The 26,153-nt window shown below is 40.9% G+C and overlaps 1 protein-coding gene across 3 annotated transcripts; it reads right to left on the reverse strand.

Annotated features, from left to right (window-relative positions):
* Nucleotides 1–6,887: 6,887 nt before the first annotated feature.
* Nucleotides 6,888–23,860, reverse strand: fam124b (family with sequence similarity 124B). Of its 3 annotated transcripts, XM_086164414.1 has the most exons (8): nt 23,682–23,860; nt 23,516–23,567; nt 23,178–23,209; nt 18,568–18,780; nt 16,123–16,518; nt 14,579–14,775; nt 8,944–9,106; nt 6,888–8,458 (listed from the first exon to the last, which is right to left on the reverse strand). In XM_086164414.1, exons 2-8 carry the CDS (start codon nt 23,563–23,565, stop codon nt 7,875–7,877), a joined length of 1,635 nt encoding a protein of 544 aa, XP_086020540.1. In that variant the 5' UTR covers nt 23,566–23,567; nt 23,682–23,860; the 3' UTR covers nt 6,888–7,874. The 3 variants fall into 3 exon arrangements, with proteins under 3 accessions (XP_086020540.1, XP_086020539.1, XP_086020542.1); XM_086164413.1 differs by lacking the exons at nt 23,178–23,209; nt 23,516–23,567; nt 23,682–23,860 and having other exon boundaries at nt 18,568–19,206; XM_086164416.1 differs by lacking the exons at nt 23,178–23,209; nt 23,516–23,567; nt 23,682–23,860 and having other exon boundaries at nt 16,123–16,435; nt 18,568–19,205.
* Nucleotides 23,861–26,153: the final 2,293 nt, after the last annotated feature.

A 26,153-nucleotide genomic window follows, 5' to 3' on the forward strand; every position in this document is an offset into this window, starting at 1 on the left:
CCAACTGTGTGATGCCATCATGTCAATATGGACCAAACTCTCTGAGGAATGCTTCCAGCACCTTGTTGAATCTATACCACCAAGAATTGAGGCAGTTCTGAAGGCAAAAGGGGGTCCAACCTGTTACTAGCATGGTGTACCTAATAAAGTGGTCAGTGAGTGTATATTATCTAGAATCATGTCCCATTCAGCGCCAGACTTTAAAGGCTTTAAAGAATTATAAAGTCGGTTACAACTTTTGCCAAAAAGCTTCAATATCGGGAGATAAACACTTTTGCCCAAATTGATATCTCTTTTAAATCTAGGACTGGATTTGAGTGAATATGACGTTTTGTTTTGAATCAGGTCCTATTTAACACATTTCAGCATCAGACACCAGCTTTATAGAATTCCAAAGTTATTTACACTTTATAGCCTTGACTTTGACACTTTATATTTTATTTGTATTTCTTATTCTCCCTCTTTCCTACTATTATCTGTAATCGTTATGTTTTATTTGAAACTCTTGCACAACAATTTCCTTAGGGATAAATAAAGTTGTTTTTATTCTTATTATTATTTAAAACTTGTTCCAGCATGCTTGAACATGGTGAATGAAGTTTTTTTTTTGATCAAATGGCTATGTCTTATAAATCTGTGGCTGGATTTGAGTGAGTATGACACATATTGTGTAGAACATGTCCTACCCCAAAATATTTCAGCAATAGACACCAGCTTAAAAGAATTCCATAGTTATTTACAACTTTATCCAAAAAGCTTCAACATAGTGAGATAAACAATTTTTGACCAGTTGGCTATATCTTTCAAATCCGCAGCTGGATTTGATATGACATTGATTGTGTAAAATCGTTTCCTATTCAACTAATTACAAAACCAGACACCAGCTTCCTTGCAACCTGTGCTTAAAAGCTTCAATTTGGTGATATAAACACTTTTAGACCACATGGTTATAACTTTTGAACTCACGGCTTTATTTAAGTGATTTTGACATATATTGTGTAAAATCCAATACAAAATCCTATGTCCAAAACCTCAACAATTTTTAGCAACAGACAAAAGTGTTAAAGAATTCCAATGTAATTTTCAACTAGTGCCATAAAGATTCAACTTGGTGACATAAACAACTTTTTAAACTTGCAGCTTGATTTGAATGAATTTGACATATATTGTGTATAATCTAGTCCTATTCAACATATCTCAGCCCCAGATACAAGCCTATAACGAGTCAATAGTTATTTACAAGTTGAGCCGTAAAACTTCAACTTCGTGTGACATACACTTTTTGACCACTTGGCCATATTTTGTAAACTCAGGGCTGGATTTGTGTGAATTTGTCATATATTGTGTAAAATCACGTCCTATTCAACATATCTCAGCACCAGACACCAGCTTTGAATGAATCCAAAGTTACTTGCAACCTGTGCCAAAAAGCTTCAACTTGTTGTGATATACACTTTTTGAACACGAGTCTATCTTTCAAACCTGTGGCTTGATCTGACTGATTTTGAGATATATTGTGAAGAATCATGTCCTGTTCAATATATCTCAGAACCTGACACCAGTTTTAAAGAATTCCAAAGTAATATGCAACTTGTGCCATGAAGCTTAAATGTGGTGAGCTAAACAAATTTTGACCAAATGGCTATAACTTCTACACTTGCAGCTGGTTTTGAGTGAATTTAACATATGTTGTGTACAATCACACCCTATTCAAAATATTATAGCACCAGGCACCAGTTTTGAATTAATCCAAAGTTACTTACAACTTGTAAACAATTTCAGCCATCAAACCCCAACTTGGTGAGATAAAAACTTTTTGACCTTATGGCTATATCTTTTAGTTCTGCGGCTGGATATTAGTGATTCTGACATATATTGTGTAGAATCATGTCCTATTAAACATATCTCAGCACCAGACTGCAGCTTTAAAGAATACCAAATTTCTTCAAAACTTGTACCATAAAGCTTCAACTTTGTGAGATAAAAAACTCTTTTGACCAAATGACTTTAACTTTTCAACTTGCTGCAGGATTTTATTGAATTTGACATATATTGTGCATGATCATATCGTTTTCAACATATCTCAGCAGCAGACACCAGCTATAAAGATTTCAAAATATATTTACAACTTGAGCCAAAAAGCTTCAACTCGGTGAGGTAAACACTTTTTGACACTTGGCTATATCTTTTAAACCTGCGGCTGGATTTGAGTGATTTTGACAAATATTGTGTGCAATCACATCCTATTCAACATATTTCAGTACCAGACACCAGCTTTAAAGAATTCCAAAGTTATTTACAACTTATGCCATAAAGTTTCAACTTGATGAGCTAAAAACTATTGACCAAAAGGCAAGATCTTTTTAACCTTCAGCTGGATTTGAGTGAATTAGATATGTGTATAATCATGTCCTATTCAACATATCTCAGCAACTGATACCAGCTTTGGATGAATCTTAAGTCATTTAGGACTTCAGCCATAAAGCTTCAACTTGGTAAGATAAACACATTTTGACCAATTGGCTAAGTCTTTTAAAGCTGGGGCTGGATTTGAGTGAATTTGACATATATTGTGTATAATCACTTCCTATTCAACATATCTCAGCATCTGATACCAGCCTATAACGATCAAAAAATATTTACAACTTGAGCCATAAAGCTTCAACTTGGTGATATAAACACTTTTTGACCAAATGGCTATATCTTTTAATCCTGCGACTGGATTTGAGTGATTTTGACATACATTGTGTAGAACCATGTCCTACCCCAAAATATTTCAGCAATAGACTCCAACTTTGAATGAATCCAAAGTAATTTACAACTTGTGCCATAAAGCTTCAACTTGGTGAGATAAACACTTTTTGAACAACTTGCTATATCTTTTAATCCTGCGGCTGGATTTGAGTGATTTTGACATATATTCTGTATAATCACATCCTATGCAACACATCTCAGCACCAGACAACAGCTTTAAAGAATTCCAAAGTAACTTGTGCCATAAACCACATGGCTATATCTTTTAATCCTGCGGCTGGATTAAAGTAAATTTGACATATATTGTGTGTAATCACATCCTATAACCCATGAGTTCATGTTTTGAACTCAACCTGATAGGACACATTTAGAATGAATTAGAGCGGAGTTTGAGCGCAAGGCTTTTTTTGACAATATCAATGTGTGACCTCACAAGTGCGCTTTTTGGAAGAATGTTCAAAAAATCCCATAATCACAGTCCTTAACCTTGTGGACAGCCTTCCCAGAATATTTGAAGCTGTTATAGCCACAAAGTGTAGACTGATGTCATATTGAAACCTTTGGATTAGGAATGGGGTGTCACTTAAATTCATATGCAAGTCAAGGCAGGTGAGGAAATACTTTTGGCCATATTGTGTACATACATAGAGTCATATATATTTGTTAGACTCAGATATACATCTAAGCAGCAATTCAATTCAAAGACACCCAGTTAAACACTAAGAAATTTACACGTTAATATTCCTGTGTAAGTTTTAGACTATGATCAGGGCCATGCACTTTAGAATGAGTAGACATTAAACACTTTTTAGCAAAGGAAATTGCATTGTGTAAACTCCACTGTAATTTTACCCAAAGACAGATAGGCATGTTTTGTTTTATGATTTTCTTTACAAGAAAAATAAGGGTATTGAAGGTTAAAAGAAGTGTATTGAGACGGTATTACATGATCACCCTCATTCACAATTTCATTAACAGTGAGTTGCAAAAAATAGAATGTGTGTTTTGGGTTTGAAGCCCAAATGGAAAACCAACAGTATGACAGAGTAATACCACCGTTTATGATCTAACCCCCTGAGTGCAGACAGTTGCTTGAGCCTACAGCTTGTCGTGGAAATTTCCCCAAGCCGAGAGATTCTTAAACAACAGAAGAGTCACCCATGAAATACTGCAATGTTGCTTTTGCATGCAAGAGGGGAAGAGCATAATACAAGTTCTTTAGGAAGTCTGCACCAAAATCCCGCTGGTGAGAAGGAAAGGTTGCTCGTTTCTAGTTCTTTGAGGTCTTCAGAGTCGGTGGGAGAGGCACTCTTCTTCAGCCAATCATATTCTTTCCTCCGTCAAGGGATTTCTTCACTCTTGTAACTCATGGATGGGGAGCTGCAGCGCCCCTCCCCCTCTTCCCCAGGCACAATTCGTCAGTCAGGGGACCGTGACATTATCTTGCTTTCAGCTGGGTACAGGACTTTTTCAAAACATTCTTCAGTTTCTTCTTCGTACGTACTCTTGTTATATATATATATATATATTCATATCATATCATGTGCATATCTTATATAGATATGCACATGAGACACATGAACAATTCAGCAGTCCATCAGCAAATAATTGTCTGTTACATATGTCACGAGAAGATATTCGAATGAGAAATACAAACAATTTAGTGGTAAATAATTTTCCCATTACACTTATTCCTTTTGTTTATTCATTGAACAGGAAAGATCACAGAGTTCTTTCGGCTTCAGCCACGTACTTCATCATAGGACCGGGGTGTTAGAAAATTGCTGTTTTTCTGGAAAATAGGATCCCTTCCGTGGATCTAGTTATCAATCGTTCCGCAAGCATGGTATACAGCAGCATCCACATAGGACCATGATGGTTATACTTATAACTAGGGAGGTCATTACAGATAAAACCAGTCCCATATATCTCCCGAACACGCGTTCTAGCATATCGCTCAGTGGGCTATTTATGCCAGAATGTTCTCTCATTTGATCTGACAGTGTTTTTAATCCCTCAGGGGATTAAGTGTTACAGAACCAACAGGGGCTATATTGTTTGGAATGAATGCAAGGTGACTACGCCCTATTCCTGTCCAGTCATGTTTTGGTGCCGGACCATATTACCTTTTAGGTAGTGATCTGTCCATGTTTTTGGACACTGTGTGTTTCTCTGCAGACCTCCTTGCTCTTGGTCTGGTTCCATTGAGGTCACCAGCTGAATGTTTAAGCCTGGGTGTTGTCGTTGTTGTAACTCCTTGAGTGGCGACTCTAGGGGGTGTTTAGTGAGTGATATAGACTACCCAGCCTACCAGGAGGCTCGCTGTTGTGAGGAGAGCAGTGGTTCCTCTCAGTCTACACAGTCCTGGAAGGCAGCAAAGGTGCCATAGTCAGTGATGATACATATCATCTATGGAGCTGATCTTGGTGTACTCCGTCCTCTGCCTTCTTGCTGTTTTTGGTTTCTGGAAATCATCGTATGGCTCAGGAATCTTCTTGCAGTAGCTAGTGTGGATCCAAGGGGCCCGCTCCGCAACCCGTTATGGCTGTGTGGGTGATGATGAGTATCTGGAATGGCCCTCTCCACTAGCTGTTGTTGTGCATACCGGCCACATCTTTGCAGCTCAGTCCATCGGCACACCTCCTGATAACCATCATATTGTTGATGCACCTGGGTTGCAATGTCTCTCAGGAATCCCTTCATGCATGCCTTGCACAGCAGGCTTTTCATAATGGATGGTAGCAGGTGTTCAAAATCTGGATCCTCCAGACCGTTTTTTCCTTAGCAGCCGGGTCATGTTATCATCTACTGACTCCTCAAACTTTAGTTTACATGCATACATGGTAGCCATATTAATACAAGTTGGGAAGGCCATTTTCACAAACCTCACATATTCTCCCAGGGCTTGACGATAATTGTTATTGTCTTTGTGGTTCCAATCAGGATGTTGTGCAGCTGTCTGTGGGTCCGGCAATGCATCTCGAACCTTTACGATGTCAGCTGGTCTTCACATATTAGCTATAGGCCGAATCTGTACACCTGTGGGAAGAAAGTCATGACAGAATGATTGCAGTTTCTTTGCGAAAGTCGCTCCGGAGGTGGTCGATGACATTAGATGCTGTATTGTTGCATCCATGTCGCCTTGGATCCAAGCTCGGTGCACTAGGATGGACCGTCCGGACTGCTTACTTGGACAATGGGAGCTTGGAAGACGGGTCCCTGAATCTTGTGACTCGCGGGTTGGAACTTAATGTCTGATTATACGTCTTCTCCGAGAGCATAAAAGGTTTCGCGGAGGTTTCACTGGCTCCGTATTCCTATAGGTGCACTGGGATTGGGGTGGTCATTCCTTGTCTTTAGTCGAGGTGGGCTGTGGCACTTGTGGTTTCAGGTATGCCCATCTGCCCATGTTCTTGTTCACCTCCTCCAAGGAGAGCGATGGATACAGGCAAGCACGAGGAGCCGGGTAAGGAGCTTTCTCATCACTGTTTTGTCTTGCCATCGGTTTCTGTAATCTGTCTTTCCCATCTACCTGCCTCATCTTTTCATGCTTTCGTGTCTGTCGTCACCAGTGTACTTTTTGATGTTCCTGTACCTATTGTCCCAGACAATTTTTATTGTTCAGTTTTCAATCCCGATCATCACTAACTGATTTGATCCTATTGTCCCAAACAATTTGTATTTCAGGTCTTCGGTCCCTGTCCGTCACTAACTTATTTACAACTTTGACATGTCCAGGAGGGGAGTGATCAATACTTTCTCTTTTTTCCTAAGGTCCCAGACCTTTTTCCTCGGGTCTTCGCTATGGACTGATGGATGTGTTCGGCAAGGCTGATCCCGTTTTATAATTTAGTACTAGAGTCTGACTCACCACCATAGGTAATTTGAGTTTGCTGGATTTCTGCAGGAACGATCACGGATCAGGGGCGAACCAGTCCTCCCCTCTGTTCGATGTGAGGCCGGAGGCTGGAAGTAATGTCCAGGATGGCCAGGCTCCCGCTCTATCCCGTCTGGATAGTCCACTGAGGACTCTTGTTCGTGACGCCAAGTTTGTCGTGGAAATTTCCCAGGCCGAGAGATTCTTAAACAACAGAAGAGTCAGGACACGCAAGAAATAGCGCAATGTTGCCTTTATCTTGCATGCAAGAGAAGAAAAGCATAATAATTTTTTTTTCTTTAGCAAGTCTGCACCCAAATCCCACCGGTGAGAAGGGCAGGTCCTTGGAGGTCTTAGTGGAGGTCTTGGAGGGGGCATTCTTCTTCAGCCAATCACATTCTTTCCTCTGTCTCGGCAGTTGACTTCTTCCATAGTTGCGTCACTGTAGGTCAATGATGGGGAGGGAGCAGCCACCCCCTCTCTCCCACCTCCCCATGGCAAGATTCGTCAGTCAGGGTGCCGTGACATTCTCTTCCATCCAGCAGGGTACAGGACTTTTTCGAAACATTCTGCAGTTTCTTCTTCGTACGTACTACGCATGTCATATCTTATTTAGATACGCAAGTGAGACACACAAACAATTCAGCAGTCTATCAGCAAATAATTGTCTATTACATATGTCATGAGAAGATATTCAAATAAGAAATACAAACAATTTAGCAGTAAATAATTTTCCCATTACAGGCTACCATTCAATTCTGAAAACTGCAGTGGTTTGCAGAACGACAAGTGACAGAATAGTCAAGTCTTGAAACACATTTTATTGATCTACTTTGGACAGTTTAAACCAAAAATAAGACAATTCTCTTCTCCATCAAAATCTTCTGTTTTTTATCACATAAACATCCATTATTTGGGTGTTATTATTCAAAAACAAAGAGATTGTTGGAGAAGAATTGATGATCCTGAGATTCATATCTCATTTGTTACAATTTTATAGAATTCAAACGATAACATACCGCAGACCACTGAAATGCTTTTTATCCTGAAATGCTGATTTATTTTCTGCACATCATGTAGAAAACTAGAGCATCGAGACAAATCAGATTTCTTGTGATGACAAACACAGACATCAAAATGATCTTGGTTCAGAGATCATTTGTTTTGAAAGCAATCAAGAGCTCATCTTCAGCTCATCACAGGGTGTGTGGGAACCCTGTACATTTCATTTTCTTTAGGGAGATTAGATGAAAAATTCTTCCACAGGATCCTCATTGACTATTTCTGATGGTGGTTTGATATAGGGTTCAACAATAGTCCCCTGATTCTCAGCAGACTCTTTGCTAGAGGTTTGCCCAGTGTTCATAGTACTGTTGCCAAATCTGTACTTGGCTTCATTAGTACAGGTGGCTGGACACCATGTCCTTAAAGATCCCTGAGGGTGGGTGTAAGATTGTGGGGGGAATACAGACACCTCAAAGGCTGCAGGACTTTCAGGGTAAAGAGACATCAACAGCTCCACAGAGGAAGGGCAGTTCAATTCTTTGACTGCTGTGACAGAGTGGGTTGAAACGGGGATACCTGTGTCCACATTTGTCTCTTCCCCTTTCTTCTCCAGCACCAAATGGCCGAGAGAGTGTGTGATGGAAGGGTTTAGTAGGGGGTTGGCTTGATTGGAGGTGAAAGGAGGGGCAGGGCTGCTACATTGGGAAGAGTAGCAGGAGCTGCCTGATGGTGTGCTACCAATGCTGCCTAATCCCTGGTTCTTTGCTCCCCTACATCCTGCCTCAACCTTCTCCTGGACAGGGTCACCATGAGGCTTGTAACCTGCCGACAAACAGACACATTATGTAGTATCTTTTAAAAAGAAACAAAAAAATTAATTACTTAATTCCATTGACAAGGTACAACACCAGCTAAAGATGTGTTAATTTACAATTTGTGATTTATTTAAGTCAATGAATCACAGTGTTTTATAACAATCACTTTGTATACCACGATAAATTACAATTTTAATTTTTTGCCATATATAGATTACTAATTCTTAACAGAAAAAAGATGGCATAAGGGGCCCTAAAGTAAAATTTTTACTCTTTTACTCTTCTTCTGTCAAACTAAAAAACAGATAAACACGGAACAAATAATCAAATATGTTATTCATACCTTTTGCCTTAATACATAAAACTGTTAACTATCAGTTACAGTATCTCAGTAATAACAGCATCACACAAATATTGACAGCATTTGATTTAAGGGCACCTTCTACAAATGACATATGTAAACATATAAACTTCATCCAGAGCAATCCTTACCTTGTCTAAGTGTTTGCCAGGGCAGGAGTGCGGCGCTGTTGGACGGTGACAGACTGGGACTTTGTCCTGAGCTGGTAGCCTGTGTTTCTCGGGTAGGCAATGTAGTGAAGGTCAGGGGAAAAGCATGGCTCAAAGGTCGTTGAGGTAGAGCCAGGGTTTTCACCTGCAGCAAAGAAAAACAGAGAGAAGGATTAGTTGTATATATCTACAGACGGACTGACAAGTCTGATTTAATCTATATAGTAGTAAATACAAATACAAATCACAACACATTCATCTTATGATCCTTTATATGTAGAATGGGTTTAATATTCATAAAAAAATTACAATGGTGGTCAACCGGCAACACCAATGCATTAGATCAAGCCACACCCCCAAGTGCCAGTGAAATGAGACAGCCCAATGTATTGGGAGAAGATATGAGGTTACTATCAAGCATTTATCAGGGGACAAGTGAGCAGACAGGATAAGAAGACTGGGAAGAATGAGAGGAATGTATCAGGTGATATCTCTCAGCAGAGTAAATCTATGGTAGTATAACTAGGGGCTAGCCAAGCCATAACTCTCGGCTTTCTCAAAAAGAAAAGTCTTCAGTCTATTTTTAAGAAACGATTGGGCGTCAGCCTCTAGGCTTGACATAAGAATATGGTTCCAAAGAAGATTAACTTGGTAACCAAATGCTCTGGCTCTCGTTCTGCTTTTTAAGAGACTCGAGGGAAACCCAAAATTCAGTGTCTCAGAAAATTAGAATATTGAGAAAAAGGTTAAAATTGGAAAGTCATGGTGTCACAACATAAACAGCTAATTAACTCAACTGCAAAGGTTTCCTGAGCCTTTAAGTAGTGTCTCATTCTGGGTCAGTAGGTTACGTAATCATGGCGGAAACTGCTGACTTGACAGATGCCCAGAAGATAGACATTTACAACCTCCACAGGGACGGTAAGCCACAGACGGTAATTGCTAAAGAAGCTGGTTGTTCACAGAGTGCTGTTTCTTCTTCTTCTTCTTCTTCTTCTTCTTTTTCTTCTTCTTCTTCTTCTTCTTCTTCTTCTTTCGGCTTTTCCCTTCAGGGGTCGCCAAAGCGAATCAACTTTCTCCATCTAACCCTATTCTCCGTATCCTCCTCTTTCACACCAACTACCTTCATATCATCCCTCAATACGTCCATAAATCTTCTCTTTGGTCTTCCTCGAGACCTCTTGCCTGGCAGCTCCAATTCAAGCATCCAATATATTCTCTATCCCTTCTCTGTGCATGACCAAACTGTCTCAGTCTGGCTTCTCTGACCTTCTCTCCAAAACATCTAACATGTGGTGTTCCTCTGATAGACTCATTCCTGATCCTATCCATCCTGGTCACTCCCAAAGAAAACCTCAACATCTTCATCTCTGCAACCTCTAGTTCTGCCTGCTGTCTTCTGATCATTGTAACAGTTTCTAGGCCATACAGCATCGCTGGTCTCACCACTGTCTTGTACACCTTTCCTTTCATTCTGGCCAATAGTCTCCTATCACATAATACCCCTGACACTTTTCTCCACCCATCCCAACCTGCTTGAACCTGTCTCTTCACCTCTTTTCCACACTCTCCGTTACTCTGGACTGTTGACCCCAAGTACCTGAAATCCTCCAACTTCTTGATCTCCACTCCCTGTAGCCTCACCATTCCACCCGAGTTCCTCTCATTCACACACATATATTCTGTCTTGCTGCGACTAAATGTATCCAAGAACATTAATTGAAAATTGAGTGGAAGGAAAACTTGTGGTTGGCAAAGGTGCAGCAGCAAAAGGCATAACTGCAGCCTTGAGAGGATTGTCAAGCAAAATCCATTCAATAATTTGAGGGAGATTCTCAAGGAGTGGACTAAGGCTGTAGCCAGCTAATCAAGAGCATTTTTTTCCAGTCCACTTAAGTTTTTCTAATGGCAATAATATTCAGCCTTTTTAATAAGATTTGAGTGCACGTCTGAATACAGCAGTGAGATCGAAAAGGTACAAGTATATAGGCAATTCCCTTTTCTAATGTAAGTAAAGGTCATTTGTAACTTTGACCAGTTTGTGCGATGATACATTCTGATTGGATCATTTCAAATAGCGCATTGCTATGCAGTGTGTGACATAATTTACAATCATTCTTTCAAGAATCGAATGCAGCTTCAGGGCGCCAATGGTCGGTGTCTCCCCGAGGCAGCCTCAGGGGGAGGGGGGAGGCACGGGCCAGTGTCTCCCTGAGCCAGTTTCAAGCGCAGATAAATGCAATGGGTTGCATCAGGAGGGGCATCCGGTGTAAAACCCTTGCCAAAACCAAACATGCGAATCAACCTTAATAACCAGATAATACCGGATCGGTCGAGGCCTGGGTTAATGACGGCCGCCATTGGTACCGATAATCTACTGGGAACCAATGGAAACTGGGCTTCTGTAGGTCAAAGAAGGAGGGAAGGAAGGAGGAAGGCGCGTTCTGAAGCAGACTGAGAGTAGGGACTTTGAATATTGGGACTATGACAGGAAAAGGTAGAGAGTTGGCAAGAAGCTTCGAAGCAGGCTTTAAGTTGTACTGTCATGGTACTGACAAGAAGAGGAATGGAGTAGGAGTTATCTTGAAGGAGGAGTTTGTTAGGAACGTTCTGGAGGTGAAAAGAATGTCAGATAGACTTATGAGTCTGAAACTGGAAATTGAAGGCTATGCCCCGCAGGTGGGATGTAAGTTTGAGTAGAAGGAGAAGTTCTGGAATAAGCTAGATGACGTGATGCAGAATATCCCTCGAAATGAGACAGTGGTAATTGGTGCAGACTTCAATGGGCATGTTGGAGCAGGCAATAGAGAGGATGAAGACGTGATGGGTAGATTTGGTCTACAGGATAGGAACGCAGAGGGACAGATGGTGGTAGACTTTGCAAAAAGGATAAAAATGGCTATAGTGAACGCTTTTTCCCAGAAAAGACAGGATCAACTTATAATGTAACTTATAAGGGCGGTGGTAGGAGCACACAGGTAGACTCCATCTTGTATGGACGAGGTAACCTGAAAGAGATCAGTGACTGCAAAGTACTTGTAGGTGAGAGCATAGTCAGACAGTATAGGATGGTAGTTTGTAGGGATAACTGGTGACAAGGAAGATCAAGAGGGCAAAGACAGAGCTGAGGAAAAAGTGAAGTTGAAAAAGGAGGGGTATTGTATGGTTTTCAGGGAGGACTTGAGAAAGGCTCCTGGTGGTCAGGGAGAGATTTCAAATGATATGACAACTACAGCTAGTGTAATAAGGGAGACAAGTAGTAGTGTACTTTGTTAGTCATCTGGAAAGAAAGTAGATAAGGAGGCTTGATGGTGGAATGTGGAAGTGCAGCAGTATATGCAGAGAATGCGGTTAGCAAAGAAGAAGTGGGACACTGAGGGGACTGACGAGAACAGACAGGAGTACAGAGAGATACAACGTAAGGTATAGATAGAGGTAGCAAAGGCAAAACAGGGCGTACAATGGCGTACAAACAAGGGCGTACAATGGCTTGTATGCTCGGTTGGACAGTAAATGAGGGAGAGAATGATCTATACAGGGTGGCGAAACCGAAATAATGGTGGAAAGGATGTACAACAGGTCTTGGTGATTAAGGATAGAGAGGGAAATGTACTGATATATGCTTGAAGAGTAATGGGAAGATGGAAAGAATACTTTGAAGAGCTGATGAAAGAGAGGCAAGGGTAGAAGAGGGGACTATTGTAGACCACGAAGTAGCAGAGATTAGCAAAAGTGAAGTGAGGAAGGCTTTGAAGAGGATGAAGAGTGGAAAAGCAGTTGGTCCTGATGATGTACCTGTGGAGGTCTGGAAGTGTCTAGGAGAGGCAGCAGTAGATTTTCTGACTAGATTATTCAACAGGATCTTAGAGAGTGAGAAGATGCCTGAAGAATGGAGACAAAGTGTGATGGGAATAAAGGGGATGTGCAGAATTGTGGCAACTATAGCGGGATAAAGTTGATGAGCCCGACAATGAAGTTATGGGAGAGAGTAGTGGAAACTAGACTGAGAGCAGAAGTCAGCATTTGTGAACAGCAGTATGGCTTCATGCCTAGGAAGACTACTACAGATGCAGTATTTGCGTTGAGAATGCTAATAGAAAAGTACAGAGAAGGCCAGAGGGAGCTGCATTGCGTTTTTGTAGACCTAGACAAAGCATATGACAGGGTGCCAAGAGAGGAGCTCTGGTATTGTATGAGGAAGTCTGGAATGGGAGAGAAGTATGTAAGACTGGTACAGGACATATGTATGCTCTCTGTGAGACAGTGTTGCTATGTGCTGTAGGGGTAACAGAGAAGTTTAAGGTGGAGGTGGGACTTCATCAGGGATCAGCTCTGAGCCCCTTCTTGTTTGCAGTGGCTGACAGATGAGGTTAGACAGGAATATCCATGGACCTGGTGTTTGCAGATGACATTGTAATCTATTATGAGAGCAGAGAACAGGTAGAGGAAAATCTAGAGAGGTTGGGGTATGCACTGGAAAATAGAGGAATGGAAGTTTGTCGCAGCAAGACTCAGTATATGTGTGTGTGAATTAGAGGAACTTGGGTGGAACAGTGAGGCTACAGGGGTCTTGGGGTCTACCATCCAGAACAATGAAGAGTGTGGAAAAGAGGTGAAGAGACGGGTTCAAGCAGGTGGAATGGTGTACAACACAGTGGTGAGACCAGCAATGCTTTAATGGCCTAGAAACTGTTACAATAGCGAAAAGACAGGAGGCAGAACTAGAACTCGCAGAGATGAAGATGCTAAGGTTCGCTTTGGGAGTAACCAGGAAGGATAAGATCAGGAATGAGTCTATCAGAGGAACAGCACATGCTTGATGTTTTGGAGAGAAGGTCAGAGAAGCCAGACTGAGAGAGTTCAGTCATGTACAGAGGAGGGATAGAGAATATATTGGTAGACGGATGCTGGAATTGGAGCTGCCAGGCAAGAGGTCTCGGAGGAAGACCAAAGAGAAGATTTATGGACGTAGTGAGAGAGGATATGAAGATAGCTGGTGTGAGAGAGGAGGATACAGAGAGTAGGGTTAGATGGAGAAAGTTGACTCGCTGTGGCGACCCCTGACGGGAAAAGCCGAAAGAAGAAGAAGTTTCATTACAGCTACTTTAAATGGCTTTGGTATATAGCCTGTTTAAACACATAAGTTGGTCATATCTAGGACAGTATTGCTAACAAGGGAGAAAACTTCACCTTGGTTGGACAAAGAAATGTAGTCAGCTAAAAAGATAATTGTAGTAAGTTGTTTCAGTTTTATGGGAGAGAATCACTCCAGATTTTTATCTATTTTTATTGGAGTTACGCATGTTCCTGTGTTGCTGGTAGTTATGGATATAAGTTGATTAATTTTCTTTCTAATGAGCAGAATTTTATCATAGTGAATATAGTGGTAGAAGGATACTGTGGTTGGAACTGCGAGGCAGGAGGATTAGAGGGAGACCAAAGAGAAGATTTTTGGATGTTGTGAGAGAGGACATGAAGTTGGTTGGTGTGAGAGGTTACGGAGAATAGTTAGATTGAGGAGGTTATTTAGTTTTGGGGAGCCCTTAAGGGAGTTGCTGAAAGGAAAAGAAGAAATGGAAATTTATCATAAGAAAAGTATTCTAAAGTATACAATTACCTGGAAGAGAACCTTATTTCCATCAAGGTCTTCAGTTTGCCACCGAATGCTGCTGATCGGTGTACAAGGGTTGGGCAGGAGAGGGACTAGTTGGCCAATGTCCTCCACATTAAACTGAAGTACTGCAGAGTTGCATGGTTCGACTCGAACTCCCAGGGACAACTGCTTTAATGCCAGTTGGAGGCAAAGGCCTGGCTCTGTGTGAAGATAGCAAAAGATCATGTGGGAGGGTCAAAGTGGTATTACACAATTTGACATACTTGACTCAAAGTGTATAAAAAATGAAAATCAAAGTAGAGAAATGATAACATTTGATCTCTTACATATATTACACCTTAGATATAAACAAGTAGATGTTTGTGCAAACAGTATATTGTATATACACTAACTGGTTTGCTGTTATAGATGTATAGATCAGTTTGGTTTAGTTAATGAAAAATAGAACACTTCGGGGAGATACACTCCTGAGGGCTCTGGTGTCCTAGATGGACAATGCTCATATGGGTAATATCTTAGAGAGACTTGGCAGGGTGTGATGGATGGAACAGCCTGCTGCACTAAACCCGAATAATGTCTTCTGTATAAGGCACGGATTGGCCATAACAAACACTATGTTTGAATGTGGTAATGGGACCAGAATACCTTGGGCCCAAGATTGATAATCGATTTCATGGTCCTATCATCGGATCTGTGGCTGTATGTCTTGGACATTTGGGGGGAGAGGGGAGCAGAGCTGTCAACCCATCAGCACCTGGCGGTGAGGGAATATTCCCCCTATCCTTCAGAAGGTTGTGGCAAATGGAAACTAGCCTCAATTGTGGCTTTCCTAAGCAATGCTCAGAAATGATTGTTTTGGTGGCAATCCGGCTAGCAAATGGAAAACTATTCGTTAAGTATTCGTTAACATACAACATTGGACTTTATGCCAAAAGAGTCACTTAAAGTGGTTTGTACATCTAATGAGGACGCCTCCTCAGCTACTCCTGTTACAAGTGTTCTGAATGCGTCACCTTGGGAACCAGCATTGCTGGGGGCAGGGACAGCTGGGTTAAGGTACTCAGTCAACTGCCACCGCACCCTGGACAAGCAGTGGTGCAATGAATGATTGGTCTGTAATCTATTTTGACTGACTTTTAAAAAGACAATGAAAAAAAAAATACATCAAAGCTATATAGAAAGACACCATAACATATAAAAATTACAGAAGAGACAGAAAATGTGTTATTTAGAACATTACAAAACATGAAAGTGCATCCTATGTTTGGTTTTCACATTTGGGTATTGATATAATATCTTAGGATAATTTGAAAAGTTTGCCCCTACAACGCTGCTGTTTATATGAAGCTGTCTGCCTTGAGGAGGTTTCACAATTGGCAATTTTTGCAACTCTTATTTCATACCTATTGGAATCTTTCAACTGTCCAAAACTGGATTGAAGTATTTGCTGGTAAGTTTGATAGCCATTTAAAACCAATTCAAATTTATGAAAATTTTGAAAATATATGAGAACTCTGTCAGTATGCACGTAAAGAAATTAGACTTGCCAGTGTGGAGGGTAAAGCAGCAGAAGCCCCTCTTCTGCTCCTTGGCTTGCTGTTGCAAAACTGTTTCATAGAAGCGGACTGTGTCCTCATAGTTGTCAAATTCACTGTAAAGCGTCACTCGAAGTATTTCTCCTCCACAGTGCACTGGTCTGACCCCCCACACAGGCATCCCTGCACCCAGGCTATAGAAATCTCGGCTTGGCAACAGGTAAGGGTGAAGCAAAACATCGGGAGGAGAGCTGCTGGATGAAATATGGACTCCTCCTGTTAGGCCGCTGCAGTTTTCTGTATGATGGAACTGCCAGGGAGGCCGCTGAAAGAAGTCAAGAACTTTAAGGATCCGTTCCTTTCCATAAGCCTCATGGAGGAAGAAAGTGATGGCTAGTGAAGGGTAGCCTAAAAGATTTTTTCAGACATTTAAGAAAGAAAACAGGTTTGATTTTAGCAAAGACAGGTCTTATATGTGGGATAGTATGTTTACAGGATTACTCAGGAAAATCTAATATAATCCTATATAGGATTCAGCAGCCAACTGAGTCTGAATGATACAGAATTTTTGGAGAAAGTGATAATGTAAACATTTTGCAGTACATTCCCATCAACTCTTTTAGATATTGAACTCTACAGGAAGAAAATCTCGAATTACTTCCTACCATGCTATCAGTTCTTAAAACGAGGTCATGACTAGTACTGGATTTTTGATGCCAAAAACTTTTACTTAAAAGGAAACCTTTTTCTGAAATTGTTACTCCCCATTTGAAAGTCCTCAAAGTAGAAAATAAAATACTGTTCAACAGTCAAAATCAGCAGATTTTACCTTAAGAGTGAGTGATGTAACAGAAGCTATTGTTTTACATGAAAGTAAAAATCAGGATGACGTTAACATACAACATAGGGCTTAAACCGACAAAAAAGCAACACCAAAATATTTTAAAATATAGTGTTATGTCAATGTAAAGCATCTGGACATTAGGTAAGCTATCAGCAAAACAAAAAATATCGATGACACTTGATATCGATGAAATTAGGGATTAGACACCATGATCTAGATATTACACTGTAAATTCAAATTGTAATTGAACAAAATTAAATTTTAGTGTCTGAACAGCTTTGGTTTTGAGGTAGGATTGAATATACAAAATACTGATCAGGTATCTATAGTTTAATATTCCATATTAAACAATAATCTTCAAAGCATTCTATTAAACAACTTACATGATACTGATAAATCGATAAAAGGTAGGATGAACTGACAGAATGAATGTACTCTTGTTTGAGCAGTAGAATAAAAGCCTTTTTACATTCAGAGGTAATTTCCAACTTTTTTCATAGAATTACCCCACCAAAATTAGTTCAATGTTGGCTAATAACCAGGGGTGCACATACATTTTTTTTAAGTCTTGTTCTCACAGTGAACCTGGGGTTGTTACCTACTTTTTTGCACAAAAGAGGAGTAAAGGAATAACATGACTTGTACTGTAATCTCACCAGAAAACGAATAACTTAGTTACTGTCTGTGAAATGTCCTGAATGAAACAGGACCGCTTTTTGGGAGTGATAAGCAGGCCCGACATTATCTCTGAGCCTCTTGAGAAATGCAATATCCTCTGTGATTAATGTATGGGGCAGTCATGCGTCAGACCAACGTCACAGTGCTTAATTCTGTTTTTCATGCAATTTGTCTTATCAAGTGGACAAACATATCACCAGAGACTTGGTGGTCTTGGCTGGACCTGTTATCATAATCAATCACTTGTAATACTTTCCAGGCACTCTTTGCTATTCAGAAGCTCACCAAAAGTTGGATGATTGCAGTTTTTACTACCAGTATAAAATGCATATTTTTGTCCACCTGAGTAGGAATTTCAGAGCATTGTTTGCCCGACATATCAGTGTGGGTGTCTGCAGCCACTTTGCAGATCATTTACTTCTTTTGCAGCTCAGTTTCACTTTGGCATTTCCTTGGTGTGGATAAACACCAAAGCTTGTTGCCTGGAATTCAAATTTTCTGCAATACAGTCCAATGTTCAGCACTACTTGGGGGCAGCGCGGTGCAGAGCAATCATCTTCGAAACCAATTCCACATTCCTGGTTCGATTCCCGTCTCCTCCTAGTGTGTTGGAGTGTTGTTGAGCAAGACACTCAACCCCTGGTGCTGGTCGACAGCAGCTCATGCAGCCATGCAGTTCATGACTGGTTAATTGCAGAGAACGAATTTCCCCACAGGGATTAATAAAGGATAAAATCATCATATCTGCCCAAAATTGTAGGTATCCACATGCTCCTCAAAACAGTTGATCTGACATGTACTGTTTATTTCAACTGTGTATACACACCTGTGCACCACTTATGTGCAGCCCTGGTTGTAATATCATATACTGGTCTAAAATTAAGCTTATTTACTTTTGAAAAAATAAGCAAGCATAACAAGTTCAAGTCCCCTACCTGCCACAGGACAGAGGCGAATGTAACCCCTGTATGGTGAAGCTCTCTCAGACACATGGAAAATGCAGAGACTTGGGCAGAGCCAGAATAGAATGTGATCCAAGGTTTGTTGAAATAACAGTGAGTCTCCTGGGTTTGCTAGTAAATGCAAGTTCATTAGCAGGTTCTTCTGCTGGCACCGCTGCTGCCTGAGCTGCCAGCTAATGGGCTCAACTAGAGGCACACACAGACACAAAATGAAGTGACACACAGATCGAACAAAAGCTGTGGTCTGTGACACATACTTTTGAAAACCACCCACAGCAAAATACTGACAGGCACAAAACATGCAATGAAATACCACAACAAATACAACAAGAAATTGATGATGAAACCCATTAGAAACTGGCTTCGAATAAAACAATTGTAAATAAATTGAAGAAAGATTAAGTGAAATATTATAATACAGCAAATCTCTGGTTGATTTGAATATTTGAATTTGGCTATACGAAAATAGAGATACACCACATTCCCAAAGGAAAACACAGGGCAAGTACCTTTCATTCATATCTAATTTAATGTGATAAACAAATCAATTGACTTTCTTTTAAATAGAAGAACAGCTGTGAAAAGTGAAATGATTTCAGTTTATATCAAAGGATTTTCTTCACAGCCCTGTGAGGACAATTTAGGTAGTAATAAACTCTAGCAGCTTTTGAGGGGAGACAATAAACCCAGCTTGAGATAGTTTATTTGACTAGGTAACAACAGATAAATCTGGATCAAGCTGTCTGCAAATTGTGGCCAATTTCCCCAGGTAGGAAATACACAATAATAAATAGTATAATATAAAAGAGGTAGAGCAATTATTTTTAGAACAGAACATTCCTGGTTCAATTCCCGGCTCCTCCGAGTGTGTCTAAGTGTTGTTGAAAAAGACCCTCAACCTCTAACTGCTCCCCTGGCGTTGATGGACAGCTGCCAACTGCTCATGGTTCATCCATGATGGGTTAATTGCAGAGAACGGATCCCCACAAGGGATTATTAAAGTATAAATTATTGTATGACCAAAATATACGCTCACCTGCCTTGACTCGCATATGAACTTTGGTGACATCCAATTACTAATCCATAGAATTCAATATGACATCAGTCCACCCTTAGCAACTATGACAGTGTCCATTCTTCTGGAACGGCAGTCCACAAGGTTCAGGAGTGTCAATTTTTTTACCATTCTTCCAAGAGCACATTCGTGAGGTTACACAGTAATGTTGGACGAGAAGGCCTGACTCTCAAGTCTCCGCTCTAATTCATCCCAAAGATATTCTATTGGGTTGTAGTCAGGACTCTGTGCAGGCCAGTCAAGTTCATCCACACCAGACTCTGTCATCCATGTCTTTATGGACCTTGCTTTGTTCACGGGTGCACAGTCATGTTGTAAAAGGAAGGGGCCAGCACCGAACTATTCCCACAAAGTTGGGAGTATGGAATTGTCCAAAATATCTTAGTACACTGAAGCTTTCAGAGTTCCTTTCACTGGAACTGAGGGGCCAAGCTCCTGAAACACAACCCCTCACCATAATCCCCCCTCCACCAAACTTGGCACAATGCAGTCAGACAAGTACCGTTCTCCTGGCAACCGCCGAACCCAGACTTGTCCATCAGATTGCCAGATGGAGAAGTGTGATTCATCACTCCAGAGAACACATCTCCACTGCTCTAGAGTCCAGTAGCGGAGTGCTTCATACCACTGAATTGCACTTGGTAATGTGTGGCTTGGGTGTTCTTGAGCTAATCTGAAGGACATATGAAGTTTTGACAGTGGTAGGCCGTCAGGGCCTGCAAGGCCTTCTCTGCTGGCCTAAAAAAATATCTGAATCACAGATGTTAATTATATTTTGTCCATAAATACTTACTAAATAATTCCAAATTGTCTGTTCACTTCCTTTCATAGCCTTTCGCTATGCAAGCCCTTTGCGCAAAAAAAACAAGTGTTGATGACGCTGTTGCTTCAACTAATCAGATTTTCAGTTGGCAACATCAAAGTCTTCTAGCAGGCTACAGCAACCTCAGCATATTCACACCCTCTGATTGGATAGTCAGAGAGTGGATCAGCATAGTAGCGAGGAGAAGCGTACTAGCGAGCTGCGAGCTGCAAATAGAAATATAGTTGTGTTTGTATAATATCGCTTTTGTCAACCCACACAGGCTGCAGGAGGAGAAGAAACAGATTTAGTTGCCAATATATTGTTAAAGCCATCTTCTAGATGGAGTTTTGAAGAAAAGCTGGACATAGTAAAGAAAGATCGGGCAACACCTAAGCTCGTGAACCTGTCACAACCAGGATAAGGATTTGTCCGACATTTTCAAGCCACAAACTATGAGAGATACCTCTGGCTCACAGGCTCCGAGGTACACTGCAAATTGTATCGCTGGGAGTGCTTCAAACTGAAGTGCACAGATAATCTGTATGACAGAATAATTGAATTATTTTTGTGGAAAGAAAGGAGAATGCATTTTGTCTAAAAATAATCAGAAATTTTGGTGAGTAAAATGCTGTAAGTTTCCTAAATAATGCTGAAAGTTTATAAGGTAATTATTGGTGTTTTTTATGTGTCACAGCTGTTTGACTTTAAGGCATTTATTGTGGCTACTGTCCGTTTTTGTGTCTCCCGGACTTTGTTGTCCCGGTGTGTTTAGATTTCATTCAGGGAAAACTTTCACAATGGTCAGGAACTGATCAAGCAAGAATGGTTTATTCAAAGTCAGGAAACAAACTTACGAGATATCCCGGGCCAGAGATACTGTACTGTACGGGCCGGAATGAATGTCACCCCGAGAATCGCTCATCCTCTCTGCACACCCGCTGAGACGCGTCCAGCGGATGTGCAGGTGAGGAGGTTCTGGCCCCGGTTCTGGCGCGATCATTTTATACCAATTTATACCTAATAGGGACTTGTTTTACACACTCCTGGAATTTGGGCACTTGGGGTGCCGGGCCACGTCCCGGACAAAGCCGCGGGGTGCGCGATCGATCATGCGCAGGGGTGTCAGTGGGAGAGTACAGAGTTGGACATCCCTTTTGTCGTCCCGTGATGCGTTTCCGCAGGTGAATTTTAACACTACACGAGTTATCTATCCGCGATGCACCTCTCTTTATACTGAATTTCTGCATAATAAGATGTTTTTTATAGCCATAAACAAATTATTGGGGACTGGATTGATTCGGAGCACTACTGAAGGCCTAGGTGTAAAATGCACGGCCTGCCACTGAGTTTTGAGGTCTGGAGTGATTGACTCTGTAGAAAGTTGGCGACTTCTTTGCATTGTGCACCTCAGCATCCGCATCCAGCTTACGTGACCTACCACTTCGTGGCTGTGTCGCTGTTGTTCTTTTATAAATGTTTGTAAAAATAGTCTGCATGCCTAGGTGCTGGATGTTAATCGCCTGTGACCATGGGGGACAGTGAAAAACCTGATTCCGATTATTTGGATGGGTGAGCGAATACTTTTGGCCATATAGGGTATATTTCATTTATTTATTTTGCAAGAAAAAAAAAAAAGTGCAATGCAGATATACATTTGTTTCCATTAATTTATCCTTGTCTGGAGCTGTGTCACTGTGGCAGCACACTCGGAGGTCAACTCTGGTATCCCTGTCCCTGGTGAGGCACTCTAGGTTCTGCAAGGAGACTTCATAATGTTTCCAGACCACATGGGTGCAACATCCCCATAGTGTGTTCTGGGTTTACCAAGCGGTTTCCTTTGAGGTGGACATGCCTAGAACACCTTGAATGGGTAGTGCCCAGGAGGCATCCTTACTAGGTGCCCTAACCACCTCGACTGACACCAGGGAAAAGCAGCTCTACTCTGAGCTCCCTTGTAATGTCTATAATCAGCCAGTCAGCCACCCTACTCATTTCAGAAGTTTGTATTTGAGACTTGCTTTGGCCATGACTCAAAGTGAGTGTTGGAAATATACTTGAAAGTTGTAACATAAGTGGTCTGATAAATCAACACCTTTGCTTACTTGCTGGCTTAGCTCCTTCTTAAAAACAACAGACTTATTTGGCCATCCAGTTCACACATAAATGTACCCACACATCATGAACAATTATTCACTCTCTCATACACACATCTGGGCAATTATGGGTCTCCTTCTGCATGGCTTTGGATTGTGGGAGGAAACCTGTGTTGAATTTTAATTGATTTTTTATTTAATTATGATTAGTTATTTCTTGCAGATTTTTATGTGAAAAGAATAAAGTAATAGATTGCATTTGCAGGTAATTAAATGTGTTTTCTGTGACAATAGAGATAAGTTGTCACAATTGTGACGATGGTCTAGAAAATTGGATTTACAAGGCTATTGAATTTTCAGTTTTGAGCACTCAGTCTTTGATGGATGGCTTGCAATTTCTGTCATATTTTGTTCTTCTGGTTCACCCTCCCCCCAAAGTACCCTCGCTACTTCCCCAGGTTTCTTCTTCGATTTCTTACTTCTTAGTTATAACAATGCAATAAAATTTATCGATTGAGCCGACACAGAAGCACACATAAAACTGAATTTTCTGGTTGCTTAAATACCGTAACATCTATTGTTCTTACGCGTTTCAAAGCGCGAAACTTACCGCTGGATGTCGACATCCTGCTCGAGTCAGACCTAAATGCGACATAAAATGTTTGAGTGAGGGGAAGGTCGGAAAAAAAAACAAACGCTAAATTTGGAAATCTACCGCTTGCTTCTGGTTACCATGACAACACAGTATCTGTCGAAAGCAAACCGTACAGTGAAAAGCCAGATGATAATCATAATAATCTAAAACAAACTCACAATGTAGGACATTAATTCAACTAATATAGAACAGTTTCCCAAAAGGTTCATTTTTTGGCTAGGGACAAAAGTATAGTTGGCTAACTAGTTTTCTAGCTGGTCTGACGCAAACACAGATTCGACAGTCTGACTCACTCTGTTACGGCTCCGGAATCCACATTTTCATCTTCGGCTTTCTTCCACATCGCTGTTCAACGAAACATGTTTAAGTAAAAGCCTTCGCATTAAGTCAAGTAACCATAAAGTATATGTATTGATTTCAGTCCAGTAACAGTGAAACACATTCTGCGTTATTTCTCACCGAAGCTTTGATAAAACGAAGAAATAGGACGCCGACGTCACTAGGCAACCATACACCGTTGAATTAATCTGTGGATGGATTAATAGACTTCATTTCGTGAGCAGAAAGGACAAAACGACTCTTGCTCAGTTTAAACTACACTACACGAGACAACGGTGGAAGAAGAAAGGCTGCACCCTTTAATTCCTGAAGCTATCTGACTATAATTCCTGTAGCAGATGGCATCTGACTAACAATGTGAGGACACAAAAGACAGTCCAGACGGCCTGACAGATTTAAAAATGGAGGGGAGTCTGTAAGCCCTTAAAACTTTAGCCGTTACTAAAGAACTCGTTAAGAGAATTCAAATTGTTTGTTTTTCATACAGACCCAGAAGTAACTACTGTATGTCAGTGCTATGAACCTATAAATGATGAAATGTGCAATGGACATACACAAACAATATCACCTGATTTATCAATTTCTAAACATTTTACTCATCAGCTCCAAACATCAGCTCCAAATATCAATCAAGATGACTAATTTTAATGTAATTCAGTTATAGAAGTAATTAAACAAAGCACAAGTCCCTAGGCTCCACAGCAAAATAGATAGGTATATAAGTAGTAGTTCACATTGTATAGAGAGCAAGATAAGATGTTGGGATCCTAGGTTATGTGTCTGTCTGCAGCTCCTTTCGTCTCAGTTCTTTACAAGCGATCCTGATTGAGTGGGAGAATGGATTTTGACCCAGAGTGGTAATGACACCTCAGATTTTTAACAGACGTGACAGAAATACTGAACAGCCTTAACTTGCAGCTACAAGGCCAAGGGAAACTAATTTGCAACATGTATTCCCACATAACAGCATTTGAGGTGAAACTAACGCTGCTTTGGAACAAGTGAAAAAGAACAACTTCATCCAGTTGAGTTGGCTGAGTTACAGAACTGTGATGTTCTGAAAGATGCATTCGAGTCCAACAGTCTCATTGACTTCTATGCTGCCCTCCCAAACAACATGTACCCCAACATTAAAAAACACGCAATGAAGATGTCCACACTTTTTGGCAGCACGTATATCCATGAGCAAACCTTTTCACGCATGAAACCCCTGAAAACTTCGATGAGATCAAGATTGACAGATGAACATCTCCATCAGTGCTTGAGACTTACTGTGACTAAAATGGAACCTGACATTGAACTTCTCAGCAGCCAGATGCAGGCCCTCAGCTCACACTGATGAACATATATTGGTAAGCTTACTTTTCTGACTTGAACGAGCCATTCTGATTACAAACAAATATAATCATAATGAAATCTACTGGGATAAATTTAGTTCTACAACCATACTGGTAGTGAAATGTGTTGTGTTGGTAGGTGTTGGTATCACTTTGGTTCATAGCTTGCTTGCTTTCTGGTTTTCACAGTGAATTTGATATGAGAGCTGCAAAACAGTTGTGTTTACAGGAAATGTAATGTTCCTTGGTCTTTTTTCAGTGAAAAACTTGAAAAGGGTTATAAGGTTATTATTCATTTCATAAATAGTGTTATTTATTTCATTAATAATGTTATTCTTTATTTTCTTTATTTTTTTTTTCCTGTCAAGATCCCAGATATGGTAAATTTGTTGCTTTCTGGAAAACAATAAATGCTTACATTTAGACAACTCTGCGATCGTCACACTTTTTGTTATAAACTAGCCAAGCCCCCCATCAGAGAAAGGAAAAGTAATTTGGCCCTCGCAGGAAAAAGTTTGGGGACCCCTGATCTAATCCATCTCCTCCTTCTCTCTGGCAAAGCCCTAAGATGGGCCGAGGCCTGATTCCAGGATCGTTCCAGCTCTGGTTGCCCCTTTAAGGAATTTATTCAAGAACTCAAACGTGCCCTGTTATGAAATCTCTGGACAATTAAACAGTCCGAAAACAGTTTCTGAATTTTCCACTGAACTTCGAACATTTGCTGCTGCATCTGGGTGGAACGTTCCTCCAGTTAAGAGCATTTTTTTCATGCACTCAATGACTCCTTGAAGGATGAATTGGCCCCTTGGATGAACTTGAAACCCTAGACCGACTGATCTTTTGCTATCTGCCTTGATGATTGTCTGAGGGAGAGAAACACGGAGAGAAGCAGATGACTGGTCATGCATACGACTGACTACTCATCTTCTCTCAGCTCCCCATCCAAGACACAGGTCCACCCCTCTGGATCCAGAAGCAATGTGGGTCGGTGGACTGACTTGTCCTCGGAAGAATGGCAGTAGTGAATACCATCCAATCAATGCCTCTACTGTGGATACTCTGGTCATTTTGTAGCCTACCATCCTGTTTTGGCAAGGAGAGAGGGTTTGCCAGAAGATGCAGGAAGGCTGGTAGGCCAGAACAGGTACCTATCCCTGACTCATGCTCCCTGCTATTCTTGTTTTTAACGGTGACACTCAGCCTCACTGCACTCTGACTCTGGTTGCGAGCAGAATCTGACTGATCCCTCTCTGGT

The sequence above is a fragment of the Fistularia commersonii genome, chromosome 18, assembly GCF_037954325.1.
Source record: "Fistularia commersonii isolate RoL2024-O1a breed Wild chromosome 18, RoL_Fcom_v1.0, whole genome shotgun sequence".
Lineage (NCBI taxonomy): Eukaryota > Metazoa > Chordata > Actinopteri > Syngnathiformes > Fistulariidae > Fistularia > Fistularia commersonii.

Excerpts from the sequence above, each read along its gene's own strand:
- fam124b (XM_086164413.1), bottom strand. The coding sequence starts at position 19,114 with ATGAATGAAAGGTACTTGCCCTGTGTTTTCCTTTGGGAATGTGGTGTA. Across the intron at positions 14,776-16,122 it reads CTGCTTTACCCTCCACACTG|AGCCAGGCCTTTGCCTCCAA; the intron begins GCAAGTCTAATT and ends ATCTTCACACAG. Across the intron at positions 8,459-8,943 it reads CTGGCAAACACTTAGACAAG|GTTACAAGCCTCATGGTGAC; the intron begins GTAAGGATTGCT and ends GTTTGTCGGCAG.